Here is a 25,506-nt window from a genome sequence, read left to right on the forward strand (position 1 = left end):
CTATCATCTTCCCTGCCCCTTCCCTCTTGGTTGCGCTCTAGCTCCTTTCTCAGCTTTATTTTCTTTATGATGTTGTGTGTGTACATCTGTCTGTCTGTCTGTGTCTAGCTTGTCAGCCACCAAGGCCACTGTTACATCCTTAATGCCTAGATCAGTGCCTGGCACATAATAGTAACTCAGTGTCTGTTTGTTGAGTTAAAACTAGTTAAATTTAATTGAGGCTTTTTCTTTTGAACCGTGTCCCATTGAAAAGATAGAAAAGCATCTCTCGCTCCATCATCATGCAGTTTGGTAACATTCAGTGGAGGACCTCGTGTGTCCGAGGATCTGTGCTCGGTGATAAGAAGAGGAGGAAGGGCAGCAGTGGACTTCACTGTGGCAAACGCAGGCCTACTCGGCTTCCTGTTCTGCCCTGACCAGTGCTCTGAGCGGGGCAGGCCAGCCCCTGTGAAGACAGGAACAGCAGCTCTGAAAGCGGGAGGGGGAAAATGGGCTTTTCATTGACAGAATTAGAGGTGAAGGAAGTGTCGGTTTGTGTGTGTACACCAGTCCCAGTTTGATCCCTTATTCAGTTCCCAAATGTGTCCCCTTGAATTTGAGAAGTGCGGTGACGTTCAGCAGGGCCCTGCTACCCCTCTGATCTCATCCACCGCCTTCTCCCTTATTCACTCTACTCCACCCTCCTTGCCAAACACACCAGTGTCATTCCTTTCTACTGCTGTTCCCTCTGCCTGGAATCCTCTGGCGCAGACAGCCACGTCTCCCTCAACCTCAGTGGGTCTCCATGCTTAGGCCCCCTTATCAGAGAGGCCTTTTCTAACCATCATGTGTAAGGTGGAACCCTCTTTACTGCCTGTCCTTCTCAGGGCCAGACAAGAGGCAGGGCAGAGGTGGTGAGATGTACATAAGCGGGTGAGTTTCTTATGGGTTGAAGTTGTCAGGGAAGGCTTCACTGAAGCAGACAGATACTGAGCCAGAACTTGACAACACGGTAAGGTGTGACTGAGCACCAGAAAAGGGGAAGGTTTTTGCATCAGGTGTGCACAGTAGGTGAGCGTAGTGTAGAAACAGGACCTGCACTGTGAATGGCCTTGGATGTCAGCTCTAGGGAATTGTCATCTAGATATTCCAGCTCTGAACTTTGGATGTGTGAAACAGCCAGTTTTGGGGAATGCCAGCATTGTCACTCTTTAATGTCCTGAACTTGCAGACAGGAGTCTTGCTCTGCTTCAGCTCAGATGAATATTGGAGTCTCCCCTTTTATTCAAATACGGCCTTTCTCAAAAACAAGTCCCTTGCACATACTTCTTGAAACCAGTAGTTGTTTATTTTAAAAAAAAAGAAGAAAGAAAACACTTGTATTTTCTTCACCTTAGCCATTTTAAGAGTAGTTTTGGCTTTTACCATTCTAGATTTATTCTAGATTACGGTGTTTACACTTGCATCTGGCTAATGGTAAGCTTAACACGAGAATTTAGAGTAGTGATTTTCAACTCCATCTACATGTTAGAACCACTTGGGGTGGGGGCTTTGAAAAAGACCCCGTAGATTCCTGTATGATTGATCTGGAATGTTGCCTCTGGTAATGGTTTACTACCATTTACTCTCTGGCCCCTGCCCAAGCTCTAACACTTGCTCCGGTATGGCCTTTGTAATAGAAGGATCACACTTTGCGTTTGGTGGTTGTATCCCTTTAGTCCCCTTCCATTTGGAACAGTTCCCCCATCTTCCCTTGGTGTTCGTGACCTTGAAATTTTTGCAGATTTTAAACCCATGGCTTTCTAAAATGCCTCCCAATATGGGCCTGTTTGATGTTTCTTTGTGATGATATTCAGGCTGTGTGTACCGCAGGATTAATGCTGTGTTCTCAGAGTCTCCTGTCATGTTGTTACTCACAATTTCAGTGTGTCCCATCACTGATGATCTTCATGTGGATTACTTAACTAAGGTGCTATCCACCCTGCTTCTCCTCTGTAGAATTATTATTTTCTCCTTTGTAGTTAATAAGTGTTTCATGATGTGGTGCTTTAAAATTATGTGAATATTACATTCTTTGGTGTTTTCAAGGTGTTCAGTTATTTCTTTCTGTAGGGACTCACGTTTTCCTATCTTATACAATGGCTTATAATCTGTTGCTAGCATTACATATTTTTAGTGTCATATTGTCCCAGATTTAGCTTGTAAGACCCCTCTTCAGGCTTCTGTGACCATTTGACATGTCCCTTCATTTGTCAAAAATTTTCTTGCTTGTTGGGAAAGAAGGATTTCAGCTCATTTTGTGCTTTTCATCATCAAGCTCCCAAATTAGTTCTTTCTCCAAAAAAAAAAAACAACTGTGATTGTCTTAGTGAAGGATGGTATTTAGAAGCCATAATCTGGGTTCGAGGTATGTTCCTAGCTACTATATTTGGATGTTGCTTGTTCCCAAGCCCTGTCAGTGATAGAGCTAGGGAATAAGTATGTGTATTTGCATATATGAAGGAATATACACATACAGACACACAAAATTGCATCTACTTTTTTTGGTTATGTCTATCCCTGTGTATTAAAAATCATGAGTTCATGCCAATAACTAATACTGCTCCAACTCCACAGGGTTCATTTGAGTTTTCTTTTTCCATCTTGGTAACTCCTTTTTTCAATACTGAGAAACCTGACTGTTGTCATCCTTAATGTATTATTGGTCAGTCCCCCATGTAACTGATCTCCCATCACTACCACCATAGATGGGTGGGTGCCCTCTTCACCCTTGCTGGGCTCTGACACAGCATAGAGACATTTCAGAGTTCCTCAAATGGTTCTAAGGTGCAGCGAGGATACAGCACAACTGCAATAGAAGAAAGGTGAACCCCACACTTTTTGATTGATTATTAAGTGAATGATAAGGTTAAGTCAGGTTTGGTTTGGGAAAATGAATTCTTCCTAAGAAAGTGAGATTTAAAGAGAAGACTCAATTCTACCAACGCACAGTAAAAGATCAGGGTGAAAGCACAGTCTGTCTCCTGGAAAGCTTCAAAAAATATTTGTTTTGGAAATAAATCTGCTTGTAGTGAACATAAGTTTCAATCCCTTCCCCTGAATTACCTGTTTATAGGAAAAAATATTTGAAAAGGTTAGTTGTTTTTTGAGAATGTGTCTCATTAATGACTGACTGCTTTTCTTTGTTTTACCTTGCCTTTTTAAAATAAACTTTACAACATTATGCTTTTTAGAGCTTGAATATTCAAACAGATACTCATTCAGGCTATGGTTGCTCTTTTTCTATAGTCAGTTGTACTTTAAAATATGGAAATCAAGTTACAGTAACTGGGTCATGAGGAACCCCATCTTCTCCTTCCATTTGCAGCCAGAGGAAGCAAGAGGCTCTAAGAGCCAAATATAACAGGATCTGCAGCCAGCCTACCTTAGATGGTCAACATCTATCTTGCCAATTTTTGTAAATCCATTTTCTTAAAGTAGTACACGACTGCAAGTAGATTTTCACCAGGAACTTCACACTTAGGCTGATGTACACATAATCCAGCTCCAAAGAAAGCAGCCTTAAGCCTAAGGAAATTATAATAAAATCTCTTCTTTGGTTGTAGTTTTTAAGTTGTCATGGATGTTCGGCTTCCTGGTTGACTCAGTGGTAAAGAATCCGCCTGCAATTCAGGAGTCGCATGTTTGATCCCTGGGCTGGGAAGATCCCCAGGAGCAGGAAATGGCAACCCACTTCAGTGTTCTTGCCTGGGAAATCCCATGGACAAGAGGAGCCTGGCGGGCTACAGTCCATTGGGCTGCAAAAGAGTTGGACACGACTTAGCAACTAAACAACGCGGACAGCAACAACATGGCGTTGTGTTGGAAAGTGAATTGTGCACTCTGGCTTTTGTATATTTATGCCCAGAAGTATAGGAGAAAGGGCCACTGGAAACTTGAAATATAGGTAAAACACTTCGTTTGCATGTTCAGTTCTTATTTTCTATAAATGAAGTGTCATTGCCTGTTCATGGGAGTGTGCCTCAGTGCTGGCCCTTGGTTCCTTCTGGGTAGGTTGAGGGAGTTTCAGTCCCCAAACTTGAGTCCTTCAGGAACCATCATTGTGGTTTTTGCCATGTCTGCAGACATTTAACGCTTTTCTTTGTTTGACTTTCAACTTAGCCTTTATCTAAGTGATATCTATGAAACCATGGATTTGCTGTCAGATCCCCTAAAACCACAAGTATTGCAGATGGCATCTCGTCAGTTGTTGGGAATTGGGAGCTTGATTTCTAACTCTTTTTCCAGCTCTGAAATTCAATAAGCTTGGCATCTGGGGTTTCCAGCCGTGAGTTTTGAAGTTAACGCCAGTGGTTGTTTATGCGTTTTTCCCAGTTGATACATAGAAGTCATCGATTTTCTATATATATTAGAATATTAGATTGTATGTAAGAACATTTTATGTAATACAGTAAGTATTGCATTTTGCAGTTATTTTTCAAATGTGAGGGATAAATTACATGATCTTAGTTTCTTAAGATTTGGTACATATTTCTACAACTAGAATGCTTATTTTTATGTATTATTTTTATTTTAATTGAGAGCAAAACCTGATGATCCTGTGAAACCACCCAACAGGGAATACATGGATTTACAGGACCTTCAATACAGCCTTAAAAACACAAGTAGAAAACATGTAAAACACACAGTGTTAATAATGTAGAAGAAAAATAACAGAATTTAGAACATAGGGTTTTATATTCACTGCTCTGAAGATGTCATGGGAAAACACCTAAATTATGATAAATACCTGTATACTGTCACTGAAGTCATATATTCTGCATTCTTTGTGAGGAGTATTGTCAGAAGCCAACAGAATGTTGTCATATATTCAAATTAGGTTCTTTGCTGAGTGGAAATACAATAATCATGCATGTGTATGTTTAGAAAGATATTATAAAAACTCACTTTACTGGACTTCTTTAAAACCAAACTTAATATCATGTTGCAAAAGGGGTTACAGACCGAAATAAGGAGGATAAGTAAGTATGATGGGTTTTGTGTGTCCTGCTAGCTTAAATGGAGTACTGCGCTCTGCTCGGTCAGAGATGAAATGTCTGTCTCCTTGCACACCATCTGTAAGCATTTAATTTGCTGCACAAATAGACTGTGAGCGTAGGTGTTTAACCTTGTGGTATGACATTACTTTAACAGAGAGAAGGAGCAAGAAAGGGAAGAACAGTTAATGGAAGACAAGAAAAGGAAGAAAGAGGATAAAAAGAAAAAAGAAGCCACTCAGAAGGTGGGTTTAATCAATCAAGTCTGTCTTTACATCCGCCACGAATCTAGAATGAATTGCTTTGGCGTGGATGCCTGACATCTTAATAATGCCACTTGAGGCATTAGTTTACTTGAGAGTTTTAAGATTTAAAAGTGGGAGAAAGTTAAAAACCTGCACTCATTATCGTAAAGTAGATGTTAAAGTAATGCTGCAGCCGATTTTATTGAAAACAACAGTGAGTAATATCAAGAAAAGCAGGAGAGTTCCCAACACTTAAATGCTTGTTGTGTTTCCTTGTTTGTATCGTAATTAATCTCCATTTTCTTAAGTTTATGGAATGATTTCTCAAAGCTTGCTAGAGTTTGCCTTGATATTGTCCTTCTGGTCCACCTACATTGTCATTTTATATGAGTCTGCTTTTTGATAATTCCATTTAAAAAAATCTCCCTCAAAGTCCATAAAGAATCCTCCCTCAAAGAGGATCTGGTCGGGGAGGGGGAGCGCAACTTCCCTGGTGGTTCAGTGGCAAAGACTCTGTGCTTCCAATGCAAAGGCCTGGGCTCAATCCCTGGTCAGGGGACATAGGTCCCGCATGCCACAGCTAAGAGTTTGCATGCCACAACTAAAAATCCCACATGTTGCAGCTAAGATCTGGGTCAGCCAAATAAATAAATACATATTTTTTTAAGTTAAAAGACAGTCTGGTGGGCCTGCTTAGTGCTCTGAAGGAGATAGTATTTCATGGCTTTCAGGCATTTGCTAGGGAAAAAGAGATGCTAAAAGGGAAAAAGACATAAGACCGACTGATGTCAACTGTCAGGGCTGGGGGGAACAGAGTTGGCTAGACCTCCCTGCCCTGTCCCCTCTGCCCTGGCCATAGTCTGAGCTGACTACCCGCCCTCACTACTCTTTTAGCTTCAGGAGCTTCACCTGACGGGCTCTGGTTCGGCAGCGGTGCTTTGCTGCCTTCGCAGAGTGCGTGGCAGAGTCACTTTGCCTCAGTTCTTGTTACCACTTTCTGACACACTTGGGAAGCAGACCCTCACTGTGAGGCAGGTTTGAGGGTCCCTGCTATGGAGCCAGGTTATTGAAGCTAGGTTTAGGGAAGGGGGCAACTGTTAACAGGGTTCAGAGGGGAACTTTAGATTTAAAACAGACTCAGGCATTCAAGGTCAAGGGACACTGCAAGTTTCCCCTGCATTGTTAGATAGCATTTCCCTTAATTCTGTTCTCTGAATTACTGAAATCATATAGGAGTGCCCGCATAAGACACAATACTGGAAATATTTTCTGGCTTAGATTGCATGTGACCATGCTGCATTAAACATGTGAAATGTAATTTATCTTCAAGGTTTAATTAAAAGGAATATTCATTATTGTTTGGTGCCGTAATAGACTACTGCACGCACTCTTTAAGGTTTTGTCTGCTTCTAATTGTGTTTCTGGCTCTGTTAATAGTGGCGGGCTCACCATCGCATCTTCATGCTGTCAGGATACCTCCTTCTAATCTGAACTTGTTGAAACTGTCTAAAATGACAGTACAGAGTCTGAATTAAAATGTCAGAAGACCACCCAGAAGCTTGTTTTATACTTGGTGGACAAAGCCACCTTCCACGTCACTGAAGTTGTTATATGTGGGTCCACCATCTCTGGGTTGTCAGAGGTGTTGCCCCTGTAGCCACACATACTGACTTTCCTATGGGAGTGATGGGAGAGTGAAGCTCAGTGAGGCTTTCTTTCCTTAGGGCATTCCCATTTCATCTACTAAATTGGTACAAGAAATGGATTTTGCAGTCTGTGGGAGGGCATGGTTATAAGCTCTCCACTGGGGAGCTTGAACAAAGGCTGATAACAGGAAAATGCCGAATAGAGTGATTGTTTGGGGCCTTGTGTACAGTTCATCTTTGTTTTTCACATAGATAACAATGTCTTTAAACCTGAAATATCAGTGCTAGAAGTGATTAATAATAATGTGCATCTGTAAACTTTTGTTGTGGATCCCCCTAATAGAAAAATGATTTGAAATAAAAGATGGTCTGGGTTCATTCAAGAGTGAATTGGGATTATTTGTGCAGAGAATTTCGTATGTACAGCTGGACTGTCTACCCTGTGTGCTTGATCTGCATTAAGAACTGGTTTAAAAGTTACAGCCAAGAGAAATATCACTGTAAATGAAATTTCACATGGTATTAAGAACAATAAAAATTTGGTCACATTTGTTCAAAAATGTTCTAGATTGGCTGGCACAGGGTCTAGGCTTGACACACGGTCTTTGATATTGTTTTACCATCCTGAACCATTGTATAATTTCAGAATTAGATTCTGATTTAGCACTTTTAAGGAGCAAGCACAAAGCTCAGCATGTGACTGTCTTAGTGGTTTTTAACCTCACTGTAGAGACAGCATCTCAACTAAGAGGCTTAAAATGTGCTATGATGCAAAGAATTGTAGAGAATGTGCCAGGGGCCCTATAATGGGGTCACACACTCGTTCAGTCAGAGAACATGTGGTGCCTCTTCTTAGTGGTTCCACATCTTTCTCGCAGGCTACCCCATTGCTTTATAATCATCTCTTCATGTCTATCTTCCCCATTAGCCTGGCTGTAAGTTTCTCGAGGTTTTATTCATATTTACATTTCCAGTAACTAGGACAGTGCCTAGGACAAAAGCATTACTCAAAAAAATGTTTGTTTAATAAGTAAATGGTCAAGAATGAATGCTAGCAACATAATGTTCATGGAGAACTGACTTTTATTTAGCTAAATTAAATTATTTATACGTAGAAATTAAACATGAGCTGCTTTCCCATTGTTCTCAGTGGTTATGGTGGTTTGTTCTTTCTAGAACCATCCCTGAGTAAACGGTGTTAGATTTCCAGTTATGGGGGAGGTGTCTGAGAAGGATTTCGCCTCACATTCATTAGGCTGATGCTGCTCAAGGATCATTGTTTAGCGTTAGCAAAACCCATGCTTTGATCATCCAGCTTTTCACCGTCTTGGGGGACAACACTTTTAAAAGAACCCACATTTTAAGACATATTTGACATTAGTTGGGTTTGTTGCTTACAGCTAGGGAAGACATTGACTTCCTGTAATAACTGATCTTCCAGATGGCATTCTAAGAAGTATTTATTTACTGTGGTATAAATTGCCGTAAGGAATTGATATGTGGTTGCAAATCAGTTCATTCTTGGATAAGGTGGGGTTACAGAAAAATTATACAGTAGAACTGAGCTCTGTAACAATTAGTACTGGGGAACATTCATTTTAAGAGGCTGCCTAGCACAAATTCAGTGCAGCTAAATTAGCTTGTCTTTTAATGCAAGAATGTAAGAAACACTCCAGGAGGTCATCCAGATGGATTGTTTAATTCAGTGGTGTGCTGGAATCCATTTTGAAGCGGGCTGGTTAGCCACAGGATAGACCTTCCGAAGATGAGCATGTTTTCATGAACATCCAGGGCAGTAACTTAGTATGATTACCAGCCACAAATAATCAGACCTCTTCTTTTCTATATGAATATTTTGGTTCCAGAAGTTGGAGGACCAATACAAAAAAATTTTTTTGAAGGTTAGCAATTGGGAACAGGGGGTCAAAATAACCCATGATTTCAATAATGTGATTTAACCCCTGTTGGAATTCTGGTACATTTCCTTTGGAATGTTTTCTTATTCATGACCTTTTGTGGTTTTGTTTAAACATTATAGGGCATGGGTAATTAGATGCCCTCCTTTATTTTCCTCTCTTAATAGCAGAAGAGTTTTCCATGTGGCTCCTAGTCATCATTTCCAAACTCTCTCAAAACCCATTATTATATTTAGCATGCCCAGCCTTTTAGGTTAATCACTTCCAGAAATGTATTAGTTACTATATAAAGGAATACTTTCAACAAAGTAGTCTATATTTGTTCAAATTTATGTGTGTCTGTATGCTCAGTCACTCAGTCGTGTCCGACCCTTTGCAACCCCATGGATGTAGCCCGCCAGGCTCCTCTGACCCTGGGATTTCCCAGTCAAGAATACTGGAGTGGGTTACCACTTCCTTCTCCAGGGGCTCTTCCCATTCTAGGGATCAAACCCATGTGTTTTATGTCTCCTGCATTGGGAGGCAGATTCTTTACCACTGCTCTACCTGGGAAGCCACATTATGATTTCAATCTTATGGCTCTATTTCACATTAAATTTTCTATAAACTTTGATAATTACAATAGCAAACAGATATTGAGCATTGAAAAGTGAAGTCGCTGAGTCGTGTCCGACTCTTTGCGACCCCATGGGCTGTAGCCTATCAGGCTCCTCCGTCCATGGGATTTTCCAGGCAAGAGTGCTGGAGTGGATTGCCATGTCCTTCTCCAGGGGGTTTTCCCGACCCAGGAATCGAACCCAGATCTCTCGCATTACAGGCAGACGCTTTACCGTCTGAGCCACCAGGGAAGGGAAAGTCGCTCAGTCGTGTCCGACTCTTTGCGACCCCATGGACTGTAGCCTACCAGACTTCTCAGTCCATGGGATTTTCCAGGCAAGAGTACTGGAGTGGGTTGCCATTTCCTTCTCCAGGGGATCTTCCCGACCCAGAGATCGAACCTGGGTCTCCCGCATTGTAGGCAGATGCTTTACCCACTGAGCCACCAGGGAAGCGAGCCACCAGGGGAGTGGCTTAATCTTTACAGCAGTCCTTTGCAGAGAGATACTGTTATTATCTTCATTCAACAGATAAATAGAAAACTGAGATCACACAGACAGGAGGTGGGAGAGCTTGGTTTTGAATCCAACTTTCCTACTGTGAGCTCCAATGCCTCTGAGCGTGGGCCCTTAAACTTTGCTTTCTGGATTTGAAGTCAGGTGTCTGGGTCCATGCTCAGAGGGAAATCTTTTTGTATCTGTGGTTAATTTTGTTTCTGGGCCTCATCCATTTCCTTTTCTGGATGTCAGAATGGGAAACACTATCCCCAGTGCAGGGACCTCATTATTTATCAAGAGTGAATGCTTTTTGTCTTAATTTTTGGACTCTTTCATAATGACGGTCATATAAGTTACAGCCAGACATATGGCCATTGTCTTTAGAGGGATGTCTGAGCTGACTTTTTCTGAATTTTAGCTCTGCCTATGTATCTGACAGCTTGAATTATTTGAGGTACCAGAATTACAGTAATCTTATAATGCTGGTTTAGAAAGCAAGGCTCATTTACCTATGTCTCTTTATTTTGCAGGTCACGGAACAAAAAACCAAAGGTAAGATTTTCTTTTTCTTTCTTTTTCGATTTGTGCTCTTTTGTGTTTAGATTTTACACTTGCTGACTCAGCCTCCAATCCACTTGATGCATGAGGGTGGGTGTAGAGTAATTAAGGTTGGTTGTCTGCAGTCACTGAAGAGCAGTGATGACAAACTAAAAGTACTTATACTAGTGTTTCTAGTTGGCCTTATGTTTCTTTAGCAGGCAGGAGAGTAGATAGAGTAATTCCCCATTTTGAAAGTAAGGAGGTCATGATTTTGAACAGAACCTTTTCAGAATTTTTCTTAACAAAAGCAGCACACTAGCCCCTACTTAACAGATCGCAACTACAGAGTTGTTAGCCATCTTGATCCATGACAGGCATTGAGTCTGGAAACGAGTGTTATATTTAGGATGGCACACTGTCTTCTGAGCTAGAGCCTGGAATATGCTTTCTGAAAAGATAATGTACTTTACCTCTTACAAAATAGTGATATTTGGTAAACAGAAGCAGATATCCCTGAGGTCATTCTCAACCTCTGATGGTCTGCATGTTTTCAATTCTTTCTCCTCTGTTACTTTTGACTATGCAGTCTTGTCTGGTGATGGTCCTACTTTCGTCAGTCCCGTTAAGGACGGGAGACATCATTCCTTGAGACCAGTGTTGTAGCCCTTATCCTCGCCCATTTGAATATGATGTTCTCTGCCAGCATATGTACTCAAATTATCTGCATAGAGCTGTCAAAACACCCAAGCCCAGTTCTCTTCCCACACCTTCATGGTCCCAAGCCATAGCTATAACAGGTGTACTTAGGGAAGTTCTGTAGATGACCACAGTATATGTCCCAGATTGAGAACCACTGTCCTAGATGAAGGGAATTGTGATAACCTGGGGGAAGATAGGGTCACAGAGAAGCCACGGCTTGATGAGAAACTGAGGACTGGTTTCTTCATTCATCTGTTTTGTTCTGTTGGACTAAGCATGTCACACAGTGATGGAAGACTAATAAAGGCAGTAATAGTTTCTTATGAAACTTAGTTCAGGAAAACAGATTCTCGGATGAGTAGGCATTACTGCCATATATTTCTAATTGAAAGGCATTTCAGGGAATTCCCTGGTGGTCCAATGGTTAGGACTGCATGCGTCCACTGCAGGGGACAGAAGCTTGATCCCTGGTTGGAGAACTAAGATTATGCGTACCTCATGGTGCTGCCAGAAAAAGAAAAAAGGGAAAGAAGGGCATTTCAAAGGAGAAAATAGTCTAGAATTTTGTACTGATTTATAAAATGAGCAAAACTTACTAGTTGTAATTATTTTAATTAGTTAAATAGTATTCTCCCTTTATACTTTGTCAGTTCCTAACTCAGAAATAGGCATTATTTTGAAAGTATCTCTGTAAAATACTTGTTTGAAATATAAATTATACTTTAATATAGAAATAGAGTTATTGATCATGAAACAGTGTCCATATTTTCTGAACCAACATACTGTCTAGGAAAGGATTTTGGCATATAAGTGTTTTTATAGGACTTTTTGATGACTTATGGGGACAACAGATGAGAAAATTGGCATTTTCCTGAAAAAATCCAGACTCTGTGGTTACTGGAACACAGTGGTTGGGTTCCTGGCCCTGGCCACAATTTTTAATACTTGTGAAGCCAAGGACCAGTTGAGCTGTTGAAATAAGCTGCTCTGTATGTTAAGTGGTATTTCTATTGGAAAACTGAAAATCCGTTAGATTTTTCTTTCTTTTTTTATTTGTACCAGGTCTGTTCTTAGAATCACATTCCTCTTTCCTCTGCCAAAGCCTTAAAAGTTAAGTTTTCTTTTTTACTTCTACCCAAAGTTTCCCTCTGTTTAGGGTTTTTCTCATACCTACCATAAAATGGAGTACAGTTTCACAGTTTCCAAATTCCCTTCAAAAATTAAAGTAAAATGATTCTGAAGTGAGCCGAGAGCCTGTTTTGAGTCTTATAATGGATTTAATTGTTAAAACCAGAGAATAAAAATAAAAATTATCCCTGAGATGTGTTAGACCATAAGAAAACGGAGACCCTGATCTTTTTACCTTTTTTTATCCCATTTTACAGCCGTATCTTCATCTTTGTTCCCAGGAGTCTGCCTGAATCCCACTCCTCTTCCCTCAGCTGATGTTTCTGGGTCCTGTTCCTCTTCCCAAAGATGATGCCTGCCTTGGGCAGCCTCCCCTGAACTCTGAATCCACCTCTCTTTCCCCAGCAGATCCTATGAGAAAAAAAGAAAAGACTGTGTTGGTGTCAAGGCTCTGGTTGTACAGAGAGGACTTGAAGTAAGATTTGTCCATATTTCAGAGGAAAAGTAGATTCAGTATATATTTTTTATCTTCCATCTTTTTTTTTTTTTTAAAGGGTGAGGCTTTTGGAGAGAACAGAACGGGGCTTTCAAGTGGAGGTCATGGGCATGGGCTAGAGCTGGGTCTGCTACTCAGGTAACAGATACTGAAAGGTACTTAGGTAGCAGCTGATCTTGCTTGTTGGGTATTGGTCTTGGAATTGGACACGTTTGTAGGGTTGCTGTAATAGACCAGATTTAACAGGGATGAAGGATACAATTAGGGTTAAAGAGGCAGACTGTGTAATGGAAGGGTTTGGACTTAGCCATCTAGTGTTGTTGGGAAGGTATTAGGCTTTAGGGTGACACTTGGCTTAATGGAAGTTACCAGTATGAAATAATTGATTTCTAGAAACACAACTTTAAGCTACATTACTAGAAATACAGTATCTCGGCAGGGATTTTTCAGTTCCTATGATGGGCACCACGCTATGGAAAGAAACAGAGATCAACCTCTGTTGGATGGACCTTGAGAAGTTCGGGCCAGGTCGGTCAAGGAATTGAAACCTGTGTCCCCTCTGGGAGGACTAGACACTGGAAGAGGGGAGGGAATGTTTAACCCCCAAGGAAAGGCTTCCCACATGGGGAAGCTCTGATAACTTCAAAGATCTGAAGGACTTTGGTGCCTGACACTTAGCATTCCCTTGGTAAATGTCTGTTGGTGAGTCAAAGAAACAGGGAAAAACTTCTGGCTCAGTATAAATTAAAATTTTTAAATATTGTTGTCCAAAGCAAATTCATAATCTTTACCCACCTGGGACACAACGAAAAAACAATGTTTTCCCATCATCATACCTGGGATGATGGACCATTTTATTCCACTGGCCAAAACGCTTATCTTTGAGTCTATTCCAGAAATCCTATTACAGCGACTACATAGTGCTCATCGTAATAACCTTCAGTTCAGTTCAGTCGCGTCCGACTCTTGGCAACCCCATGAACCGCAGCACGCCAGGCTTCCCTGTCCATCACCAACTCCTGGAACCTACTCAGACTCATGTCCATCGAGTCGGTTATGCCATCCAACCATCTCGTCCTCTTTTGTCCCCTTTTCCTCCTGCCTTCGATCTTTCTCAGCATCAGGGTCTTTTCCAGTGAGTCAGTTTTTCGCATCAGGTGGCCAAACTATTGGAGTTGCCACTTCAGCATCAGTCCTTCCAATGAATATTCAGGACTGATTTCCTTTAGGATGGACTGGTTGGATCTCCTTGCAGTCCAAGGGACTCTCAAGAGTCTTCTCCAACACCACAGTTCAAAAGCATTGACTCTTCGGCACTCAGCTTTCTTTATGGTCCAACTCTCATATCCATACATGACTACTGGAAAAACCGTAGCTTTGACTAGACGGACCTTTGTTGGCAAAGTAATGTCTCTGGTTTTTAATATGCTGTCTAGGTTGGTCATAGCTTTTCTTCCGAGGAGCCAGAGTCTTTTAATTTCATGGCTGCATGTACTAACCTTGGGTCTACTCTAATTTGAGCTTCCCTGGTGGCTCAGTGGTAAAGAATCTGCTTGCCAATACAGCAGATGGGGGTTCAGTCTTTGGGTCGGAAAGACCCCTTAGAGAAGGAGTTGGCAACCCAGCCCAGTATTCTTGCCTGGGAAATTCCGTGGACAGAGGAGTTGGACATGACTTAGAGACTAAAACAACAAACAACAACTAGTCTAATTTATTGATATTTAAGGCAGGCTCCACCCCCGCCCCCCCAAGTTCAACCAGTTCCCATTAAACTGGGAACAAAATCACTAATGATTTAATGAGGAGAGACGCTTCCAGTGAGATGATTTGGGCAAAAGCCAGTGTGCATTGAGTTTGGGGAGTGAGTGCAAGGTAAAGAAACAGAGACAGTGCTTAGAGGTTGCTGAACAGTGTTGAGCTTGCATCCGCCACTCTATGTGTCATCAGTCTTTAAGAGTTTTTTGTATTGCATTGATTATTATTCACCAAGAAATTCTTCAGTCTAAAATAATGTCTTCTGTAGAACATGTTTGTATTTTAACTATTACTTTTAAAACATTACTGGAATATTTTGTTTTGTTTTGTTTTTTTAATGTTTGATACCATCAAGGTATTTAAAAAGGAAATAGTTTATTGGTCCTGCCCATCTCAGAATTTTCTTAAGAAAACTTTTATCTGAAAAAGCATCTTATTGAAGTTTTTCAGAAGTAGAGGCAATTAGAAGTTCATACTGTAAGATGAGATTGGTATAAAATAATGGCAACAGAGAAGGGGAGAAGATTGAATCATTAGAGGAAGTAAATGGTTTTTGGTGGTAAATGAATGGAAATTAGAAAGTAGGATACCCAGTTTTTTCCGCAGTGTCTTTATTCCCCTTTGAAGCAGAGATCAGGTTTAAGCCACAGACCTTTTCTCTGGAAAATAAGAAACTATGCCGTTATTTTGAGCAGCTTATCTTCAGAAATATTCGTACCACAAGCTGCAAACAAATTAAGATTCAGAGAGAAAAGAGAGGACCTGAAAAGTAATTCAGACTTAATCATAGTTTCCCTCTCTTCGGTTACCCCTGATGTTTTGGAGTATGACATGATACCTGCAGGGATTCTGATGTCTCTAGTTGGACTTCAGGATGCAAGTTGGCTTGGGCATCCTGCCTAACACCTGCACTGCTCTCCAGTTAGTGCTTAGAGTGTAGTGAAACAGGGTAGAAACTCATTCAAGCCCTGAAACAGTTGGCTCTTAACTTGTACTGCAGGGAGGCTTTTTCTGACAGTGTCCTAAAGTTTTGAATGACTGATCTCCCAGGAGGGAGCACTGTGTTGGAAGGATAGTCAAGGGTGGCCCCATTTTATTATGACTTTATTGCTTATGGGCCGTTGTTCCTCTGATGTGATGGTGGGAAAAAGCCCTGGGAGCTTTGCAGGGAATCTTATACAGTATAGGATGTCTACCAGATTTCTTCCACTGTGCTATGAGTGATTCAGAGTTGGTCCAACTGATGTTCAGATCTCAGCTCTATAGGTTCTTCTTACCATGTCTGATTCTGTTTTAGGGAAATGAGTGACAAACCTGGTTACTTTAAAGTGGAGATTCTAGTCTTTTTATAGAAGGGCGGCCCTGTAGAAGCATAATTCCTTCTGGCCTAAAAGCTAGTTGGGAAGAATTTCCCCCGGCCTTCATCAGCTTCTTGTTTATTCTCATAGTAAGAAGAGAGGAGATTGGGAATGCCATGTGCTATGGAATCTTCCAGACACAGATAGAAAATGAATCATTAAATAATTCATCTGTATTCATCCATTTGTCAGTCAGTTACACATTGGTCTTTATAAGTCATGCGAAGTCCACTATATTAATAATACTGGGTTAGCCAAAAGTTAGTTTAGGTTTTTCTGTAAGATGTTATGGAAAAACCCAAATGAACTTTTGAGTCAATACAATATTAGGCAATGGCCTATTTATTTTCTTGAGAAATACATTTACTTATTTATCTGTTCATCCTCTCACCTCTCTTCTTTCCTGGGAGGCACAGTACTGCCTTATGATTGGCTAAGGTTAGACCAGGGGTTTAAGCCCTGAAGTTATTCCAGGCTCCTACTCTTTTTTTCTTCCTGTTACTCATAATATTCCCCAGTGTCCAGCAGGTGTAGATTGGGCCCCCTGATTTCTGATGATGTATCTCTCTCATAAAGGAGCCAGTTCAGTGAACAGCCTGCTGACCCAGCATCATTTTAGCAGTCAGAGCAATACTGCCACCAGGGCTGGCCCTCGCATGACTCTGGGGTCAGGGAGTCTGGTCTTAGAGTCATCGGAATTACCAGGCTGATTGTTTCTGTATTGCTGCCAGAGTGTGCTGCCAGGTAGATTTTCCTGGAAAGGGTGGAGTTTTTTGGTAGGATGAAGCGAGGGATTTGCCAGTCCAGAAGAACTTTCTCCACTGGGTGGATGGGAAGCCAGAAGGGTCCAGCAGAGCTTCATAGTCATCTCACATGTTCCCATCCTTCTTGTTTGCCATTTTACAAGGGAGGGAAGACCTTAAATATTTAAACAGGAAAAATATCTACATTTTGAAATTTTTATTTTAAATGAATAGTTGAAAAAAATACACATAAAGTCTAGTTAATTTTTTTTTAATAAAAGCAAAGAGATTTATAACATTTCTAATGTTTACACAGAATGCCAAGCACGTGTCTTTAAGTTTAGCTGGCTATAGAAATCAAAACCATGTTGATCTTGGGATTCTGTAAGCCTGGTTTCCCTTTAGGGGTATACTTCGTGCCGTGCCCTAAGAAAAAAGGTGAAAGATGGGTTCCTGCCACTGAGGGTTTTCTGACCTGGTGAGGAGAAGGATCTACAAATGGAGAATCTCAATATAAACAGTTTTTTCAATGGCACAGAGATAGACAACATGGTCCAGGAGTGCACATGAAGGGGGCTGAGCATACCTAGTCCAGGGACTTTGGGTAAAGTTTCTTTAAGAATGTGGATGGAGAGAAAGGGCTGTTGGGCTGAGAGCCTTGAACCTTTCCCCAGGGGTTTTGCCTGGGGTCTGTGTGCACCCTTAGACCTGCTCGGCAGCCCTTCAGAGGGCTCCACTATTGATTTAGGGGAGTGAATGGTGCTAACTTCCTTCTCCTCCTTAGTTAATGGAATGCCATTCCTTGATACTGCAGTATTTGAATCCTTGTCACCATCACTCTCCACCCTTAGCTATCTCCAGTAAACTGAAGATGCTGGGGGATCTGGAAACACCATGTCCCTCAGAGTAGGATGAAAGGAGCATTGTCTTATTGGAACCTATCTCATGGATACTTTTTTAAAAAAATAATCTTCAGAAAAATACACTGGATTTCAAAGGCTGTTTCCTCATCTCTCTCTTTCAGTGCCCGAAGTGACGAAACCAAGTTTAAGCCAACCAACGGCCGCCAGCCCAATTGGCAGCTCTCCATCGCCACCAGTCAATGGTGGCAACAATGCCAAAAGGGTGGCAGTGCCGAACGGACAACCGCCAAGCGCCGCCCGCTACATGCCTCGGGAGGTGCCGCCGCGATTCCGTTGCCAGCAGGACCACAAAGTGTTACTAAAACGTGGGCAGCCCCCTCCACCGTCCTGCATGCTCCTCGGGGGCGGGGCAGGGCCTCCTCCCTCCACGGCGCCCGGAGCAAACCCCAACAACGCACAAGTGACAGGAGCGCTGCTGCAGAGCGAGGGTGGGGCCGCACCAGGTGAGCGGGCCTCGGGCAGGTGAGCGGGGCGAGGGGGCCGGGGCGGCTGCAGGGAGCAGCGCACCACTCTGTGTCGCCTGTCTGAAGTCCACGAGAAGCGCTGATTATATAGACTTAGTTAGTTAGTGTTAGTCAATCGGTCACGTCCGACTCTTTGCGACCCCATGGACTGTAACCTGTCAGGCCCCTCTGTCCGTGGGATTCTCCAGGCAAGAACACTGGAGTGGGTGACTTTTCTTGTGGACTCTTGGGGTTATTCAGGAGATGGAGGAGGAGCCTAGTGTGAGGTGTGTACCAGCATTTCTCTCCTGAAGCTGGATTTCAGTGTCTGGCGAGTGTGCTCTTGGCCCGCTGCTGTTTGTCCACATTCTTCGTCCCTTTTTTCCCTTCTTAGACAGAGAGCATTACAGTTCAAGCCCCCATAGCCGCAGGTACCTCTTCAGGTGTGTACTGGGGTGACTAGAAGTGAGACTAGTGCCGAGGCTGGTTCTGAATCTCAAGACGTGCATGTTTATGTTCCTGGAACTCGGAACAGAGAGAGAATGGTCTCTTAGATTATAATGCAGAGCTTAGGGGGAAATCCACGTAATGCCATCCTTCGAGTAGATTTCTAAGATCAGTGTTTGTTTGTAGAGAGCCCTGGATTTGGGGCTCTGTTAAAAACTGTATGTAGGTATAAGGAATCTTTACCTGAAAGGCTCTGCTGGAAGTTTTGAGAGTTTTTAATAGATGAATACTAAACTAAACAGCCAACAGCCAAGAACTTCGAAGTATCATCCCCCATTTTTTAAAAACTTGTCAAAAGATTTCTACTTATTCTTACAAATGTTTTTTTGAGATTACATTAAAATTCAGAGCTTGAAAACCATCAAGCATTGACAAGGACAGTGAATTGGTGGTTGTTAATGGTAGGATGCTTTATTCTAGTTCTAATTTGAACATAGAATTGCCTAGAGAATTTTTTTTACCATCTTATGTGCAAAGTAAAGATGGAGAAAAAGCTGGCAGTGACATAGGCCTTCATACAGAGACAAGCCCTGTTCATGAGGCTTCCTTTGGTAGCCGTCAGGACAGGCCCAGCCCAGACAGAGAACGGCCTCCTGGCCCTTCCTTCCTGGCCCCTCGTCTCCAGCTGCAAAGGGAAGTGTGAGGGGGTGTTTGTGTCGAGCACTTCAGCAGCTGAGTCTCGCCAGGCCTGGACGTAGACGTGGGTCCAGCATGAGTCACTCTCCTGTTTACATTCTTAAAACCTAGGAGGCCCCTGATCTCAAGAGTTTGAAATTCTCCGCTTCCTTACTTTTATATGGCGCTATGTAATATTTTTTTTTTTAACTTCATATTGGTTTAAAGCTGTTTGGTTAAAAAGAACTGAAATATGTTTAGAGGAAATTATTGGTCTTAAAAACAGGTCATTCCCCCTCCCTCCCACGCCAATCAAATATGCTCTGAGCCAGGCTCTTTTTATCAAGTTCCTTGGGCATACAAACTGATTCATGCTTGTCTGCCCCGGCATCTAGCTGGGTGGGCATTCATCATTCAGCAGCTGCTTACTGAGCAGCCGTGCCCTGGCTACCACATGGAATTCAAACGTTAGCAAGATAGGTCTCTGCCTGGAGGGCATTCATGTGAGGGAAGGAAGAGGTGAGTGTGATACACGGAGCAAAACAGCTCCAGGCAGAGAAAGGCTGTTTTCAGGTGGCAAGCTTAAAAAAACTTCATAGAAGAAGTGGCACTTGCACTAGACCCAGAAAGATAGATAGATCTCAGCGTGTGAATTCCAAAGGAAAGAACAATAGATGCCCGTGGGGAATGGAGCCAAGGTGAGAAGGTGCAGTTTGTAGAGTGTGGGCATCATCAGAGAAAGCAGAGAAAGGGGAAAATGAAAAGTCAATGGGTCCCAGGTTGTGGAGCATCTTGATCAGACCTCAGGCCCAAGAGTTTAGCTTTATCCTTAATGCACTACAAAACTCTCCAGTGCTTTCCATAGAGCAGTGATGTAATCAGAGGTGTTCTTTATTAAAACTAGGGGTGTTTAGAGTGGGTTGTAGCTGTTAAGCAAGGATAGGCTATTAACTGCATTGTCTCAAGATACGGGAAGTCCCTTCTCTGTCCCTGGAAGTAGCACGAGGATAGCTTTGAGAGACTCTGGGGGTTAGAGTTAGCAAATACACCAGCCAGGCAAGACAGAAGAGACAACTCAGACAGGCATGACACAGTTAAGCAAGGCAGGCAGTGGGCAGAGAACTAGTTTGTGGGGAAGTGATAAGCTCACTTTTGGGGCGGTTTGAGCTCGAGGTGTTGAGATGATGCACGTGCCACTGTGATTAATGAGACCATCTCTTTCTTAGAGTCAACCCTTGGAGGTGCTGCTGCTTCAAATTATGCAAATTCCACTTGGGGCCCGGGAGCCTCCTCCAACAGCGGCGCCTCCCCCAACCCCATTCACATCTGGGACAAGGTGATTGTAGACGGGTCTGACATGGAAGAGTGGCCTTGCATTGCCAGCAAAGACACTGAGTCTTCTTCCGAAAACACCACCGATAACAACAGTGCCTCGAACCCTGGCTCTGAGAAGAGCACTCTGCCAGGAAGCACCACTAGTAACAAAGGAAAAGGGAGCCAGTGCCAGTCTGCAAGTTCCGGGAACGAATGTAACCTTGGGGTCTGGAAATCTGACCCTAAGGCTAAATCTGTTCAATCTTCCAATTCTACTACGGAGAGCAACAATGGACTAGGAAACTGGAGGAATGTGAGTGGTCAGGAGAGAATTGGACCTGGCTCTGGCTTCAGCAACTTTAACCCAAATAGCAACCCATCTGCCTGGCCAGCACTGGTCCAAGAAGGAAATTCTAGGAAAGGGGCATTGGAAACGGAGACTAGTAATTCCAGTGCACAGGTTAGCACAGTAGGTCAGGCATCCAGGGAACAGCAGTCAAAGATGGAAAATGCGGGTGTTAATTTTGTTGTCTCTGGCAGAGAGCAGGCTCAAATTCATAACACTGATGGACCAAAAAATGGAAACACTAACTCCTTGAACTCAAGTTCACCAAACCCCATGGAGAATAAGGGAATGCCCTTTGGGATGGGCTTGGGGAACGCCTCCAGGAGCACTGATGCCCCTTCACAAAGCACTGGAGATCGAAAGACTGGGAGTGTTGGATCTTGGGGTGCAGCTAGGGGGCCTTCTGGAACTGACACAGCCTCTGGACAAAGCAATTCTGGAAACAATGGGAACAATGGAAAGGAGAGAGAGGACTCCTGGAAGGGAGCTCCTGTTCAGAAATCAACCGGGTCAAAAAGTGACTCTTGGGACAACAATAACAGGTCTACGGGTGGGTCCTGGAACTTTGGCCCTCAGGACTCTAATGACAACAAATGGGGTGAAGGGAACAAAATGACATCCGGGGTCTCTCAGGGAGAATGGAAACAGCCGACTGGGTCTGATGAGTTGAAAATTGGAGAATGGAGTGGTCCAAACCAACCAAATTCTAGCACTGGAGCATGGGACAATCAGAAGGGCCACCCCCTCCCTGAAAACCAAGGCAATGCCCAGGCTCCCTGTTGGGGAAGATCTTCCAGCTCCACGGGAAGTGAAGTTGGAGGTCAAAGCACTGGAAGCAACCACAAAGCAGGAAGTAGTGACAGTCATAATTCTGGCCGTCGGTCGTACCGGCCCACACATCCTGATTGTCAGGCTGTCTTGCAGACTCTTTTGAGCCGAACTGATTTGGACCCCAGGGTGCTCTCAAACACTGGCTGGGGCCAAACTCAAATTAAGCAAGACACGGTGTGGGACATTGAAGAGGTGCCAAGGCCCGAGGGGAAGTCTGACAAAGGGACTGAGGGGTGGGAGAGCGCTGCCACACAGACCAAGAGCTCAGGGGGCTGGGGAGACGCGCCCAGCCAAAGCAATCAGATGAAGTCTGGATGGGGAGAGCTCTCAGCCTCTGCAGAGTGGAAAGACCCCAAGAACACAGGAGGCTGGAACGACTATAAGAACAACAACTCTTCCAACTGGGGAGGGGGACGACCGGACGAGAAGACATCTTCCTCTTGGAACGAGAACTCCAGCAAGGATCAGGGGTGGGGAGGTGGACGCCAGCCCAACCAAGGATGGACTTCTGGAAAGAATGGTTGGGGAGAGGAGGTTGATCAGGCAAAAACCAGCAATTGGGAAAATGCTGCAAGTAAACCTGTGTCCGGGTGGGGCGAAGGTGGGCAGAGTGAAATTGGGACTTGGGGGAGCGGTGGGAACGCAAGCCTGGCTTCCAAAGGCGGGTGGGAAGATTGCAAAAGGTCTCCGGCGTGGACGGAGACAGGCAGACAGCCCGGTTCCTGGAACAAACAGCACCAACAGCAGCAGCCGCCGCAGCAGCTACCACCACCACAACCCGAGGCCTCTGGCTCCTGGGGAGGCCCAGCCCCACCACCTCCAGGCAACGGACGACCTTCCAATTCCAACTGGAGCAGCGGGCCGCAGCCAGTAACCCCCAAGGACGAGGAACCCAGCGGTTGGGAAGAGCCATCCCCACAGTCGATCAGTCGGAAGATGGACATTGACGATGGCACTTCCGCATGGGGAGACCCCAACAGTTACAACTACAAGAATGTGAATCTGTGGGATAAGAATTCCCAAGGGGGCCCAGCACCTCGAGAAGCAAACCTGCCTACCCCGATGACCGGCAAATCAGCATCAGGTAGGCGATGGCTTTTTCTTACAGGTTTTGTTGAAGAAAAGCAATCCTAAACCAAGCCATTTTTGTGAAGAGGTATTTATTGAACTTAGCTTTGTTCTGAGACTCTTTCCTGCTTTAACTGTAGGCTGTTGTCAACAGAAGCTCTCTTTATATCAAACATTGGTGACGACAGATGCTGGTGGTACATGGTAACGCTCTTTCTTGGCAAAAGGGAAAGGTGGCATCCCTGGGTTAGTCTCCCCACCTATTTTATTTTTTATTTTTTTGGTAATTGTATCGGTCTGCAGGATCGAAAAGATTTAAATCTTGCCAAACAAACTGCTTTAGATTTAAAAATAAAGAATTAAAATAGGAGCAGAAATAGACCTAATTTCCATTCCTGTTCTGCCTGTGGACACATCTTCTGTGTTGCTCTTTCCCCAGCAATGGGAAGCCGTCTGTGTTTGTTCTTGCAGAGGCCATCAGAAAACATTAGAGCCAAGCTGGCATCTGGAAGGTTTCTATCACTTTCCAGATGATTTTTAACAGTTAACCTCTGAAAGTGGCAAACTTCATTATGTGGAGATTGTTGTTATTGTTCAGTCACTAAGTTGTGTCTGACTCTTTGCAACCCCATGGACCTCAGCACGCCAGGCTTCCCTGTCCTTCACTCTGTCCTGAAGTTTTCTCAGATTCATGTCCATGAGTCAGTGATGCTATCCAACTGTTTCATCCTCTGTCGCCCCCTTCTCCTTTTGCCCTCAGTCCTTCCCGGCATCAGGATCTTTTCCAGTGAGTCAGCTCTTCACATCAGGTGGCGAAAGTATTCCATCACTTTCCAGATGATTTTTAACAGTTAACCTCTGAAAGTGGAGCACTTCGTCATGTGGAGATTATCTCATGATAATCAGTTGTTCAGAATTAAACTTTCTTCCCTCATTCTTTGGAGAAGAAACATCTTGCCTAGTAAATTAAAAGTAGTGTTGATAAAAACTTATAAAGGGAGGCGATTTTAAACAATTTTTTAAAATGTAGTGCCTGGTGATGTTTCTTAGTTTGGCATTGGCAACTTGAATGCCCTCATGTAAATCAGCAAATTAAAGGGATGCACCTTGCATCCATGAAATTAAAAGATGCTTACTCCTTGGAAGAAAAGTTTTGACCAACATAGATAGCATATTCAAGAGCAGGGACGTTACTTTGCCAACAAAGGTCTGTCTAGTCAAGGCTGTGGTTTTTCCAGTGGTCACGTATGGATGTGAGAGTTGGACTGTGAAGAAAGCTGAGCGCCAAAGAATTGATGCTTTTGAACTGTGGTGCTGGAGAAGACTCTTGAGAGTCCCTTGGACTGCAAGGAGGTCCACCCAAGGAGATCAGTCCTGGGTGTTCATTGGAAAGACTGATGCTGAAGCTGAAACTCCAATACTTTGGCCACCTGATGCAAAGAGTTGACTCATTGGAAAAGACCCTGATGCTGGGAGGGGTTGGGGGCAGGAGGAGAAGGGGAACAACAGAGGATGAGATGGCTGGATGGCATCACCAGCTCTATGGACATGAGTTTGAGTAGACTCCGGGAGTTGGTGATGGACAGGGAGGCCTGGCGTGCTGCGATTCATGGGGTCGCAAAGAGTCGGACACGACTGAGCGACTGAACTGAACCCTTAATTTGTTTGGATTATTTGAGTTAAAATTAATCATAATACTTAATTTTCCACTCTCCAAAGTAAGTCTAATGTTCAGTGAAACCAGTTATGAAATGATTACTTTTAACTAGTTCTGTTTTTTGTTAATATATATTGAAAAGAAAACAAAAGAAGGAAATGAACATTTGCTCATTAATTCTCTACCTAGAAAATGTAAAAGAATTTCTTCATATAGTAAAAACCTTCAAACTATATAGAAAAGCAAAAGGTAATAAATAAAAGAATCTTAACCCTTAGGGTCTCTCCTTGCAGGTTTTAGAACTTTGTGTGCCAATCAGAAATTTTGTTCATACCTATAGCAAAATAGGTATATTTTGGTGCAATAGGGGAAATTGTACTATATTCACTGTTCTTCACCATGCTTGTCTCATTATTCTTCAGAACTTTTCATGTTAATACATTTCTGTCTTTTCATTGCTTCGTATATAGTATTCACTTGATGGGCAATTCACAATTGGTCTGACTGGTCCCTTTTTCATAGATACTTAGGTTGCTTCCAGATGTTTTCTGACAGTGATGCCATGAGCATTGTTGTACATGTAATTTCATCTACTTTTACAAGTACATGTATGGTATAATTTCCTGGCGGTGGAATTACTGGACCAAAAGTTAAAGTGACAGTGCCAGGTGTCCTCCGTGTAGGTGGTGTCCACATTTCGGTTTGCACCCATGGAATTCAGGAGGCCCTGTTCCTCCTCCCTTCACCCCCACTGGATGCTACAGGGTTGATAAATCATTCTTTGAGATGCATCTCCTTTCTTTACAGTCTGGAGCAAAAGCACACCATCTGCTCCAGATAATGGTACTTCAGCGTGGGGTGAGCCAAACGAGAGCAGTCCTGGGTGGGGCGAGATGGATGAGACGGGAGCATCGACAACAGGCTGGGGGACTGCACCCTCCAGTGCTCCAAATGCCATGAAACCTAGTAAGTATACGGCACTCTTTTTGAGGGAGTCTCTGTTAATTTGGAGAGTCACATGTTTGGGGGAGGGCTGTTGTTACGTTATCAGTTCAATGAGGTTCAGGACCTTGGATCTTTAGTAAATGGTTAGTAGCAAATGATGGAGACTTGGCTTGGCATATGTAAAAATGCTTACAGTGAACTGAAAGTCGTAAGTTAGTATTA

At 43.2% G+C, this 25,506-nt stretch overlaps 1 protein-coding gene across 1 annotated transcript in view; it reads left to right on the plus strand.

Moving 5' to 3' along the window:
* The window catches only part of TNRC6B (trinucleotide repeat containing adaptor 6B), a 250,583-nt gene that overhangs the window by 178,359 nt on the left and 46,718 nt on the right, over positions 1-25,506 (plus strand). Inside the window, exons 5-9 of the mRNA XM_052639336.1 lie at positions 5,173-5,260; positions 10,447-10,468; positions 17,660-18,001; positions 20,350-22,698; positions 25,147-25,305. Of these exons, the coding sequence (XP_052495296.1) occupies positions 5,173-5,260; positions 10,447-10,468; positions 17,660-18,001; positions 20,350-22,698; positions 25,147-25,305 (2,960 nt within the window). The remainder of the gene's footprint in view (positions 1-5,172; positions 5,261-10,446; positions 10,469-17,659; positions 18,002-20,349; positions 22,699-25,146; positions 25,306-25,506) is intronic.

This window comes from Budorcas taxicolor, chromosome 5 (assembly GCF_023091745.1).
Source record: "Budorcas taxicolor isolate Tak-1 chromosome 5, Takin1.1, whole genome shotgun sequence".
Taxonomy (NCBI): domain Eukaryota; kingdom Metazoa; phylum Chordata; class Mammalia; order Artiodactyla; family Bovidae; genus Budorcas; species Budorcas taxicolor.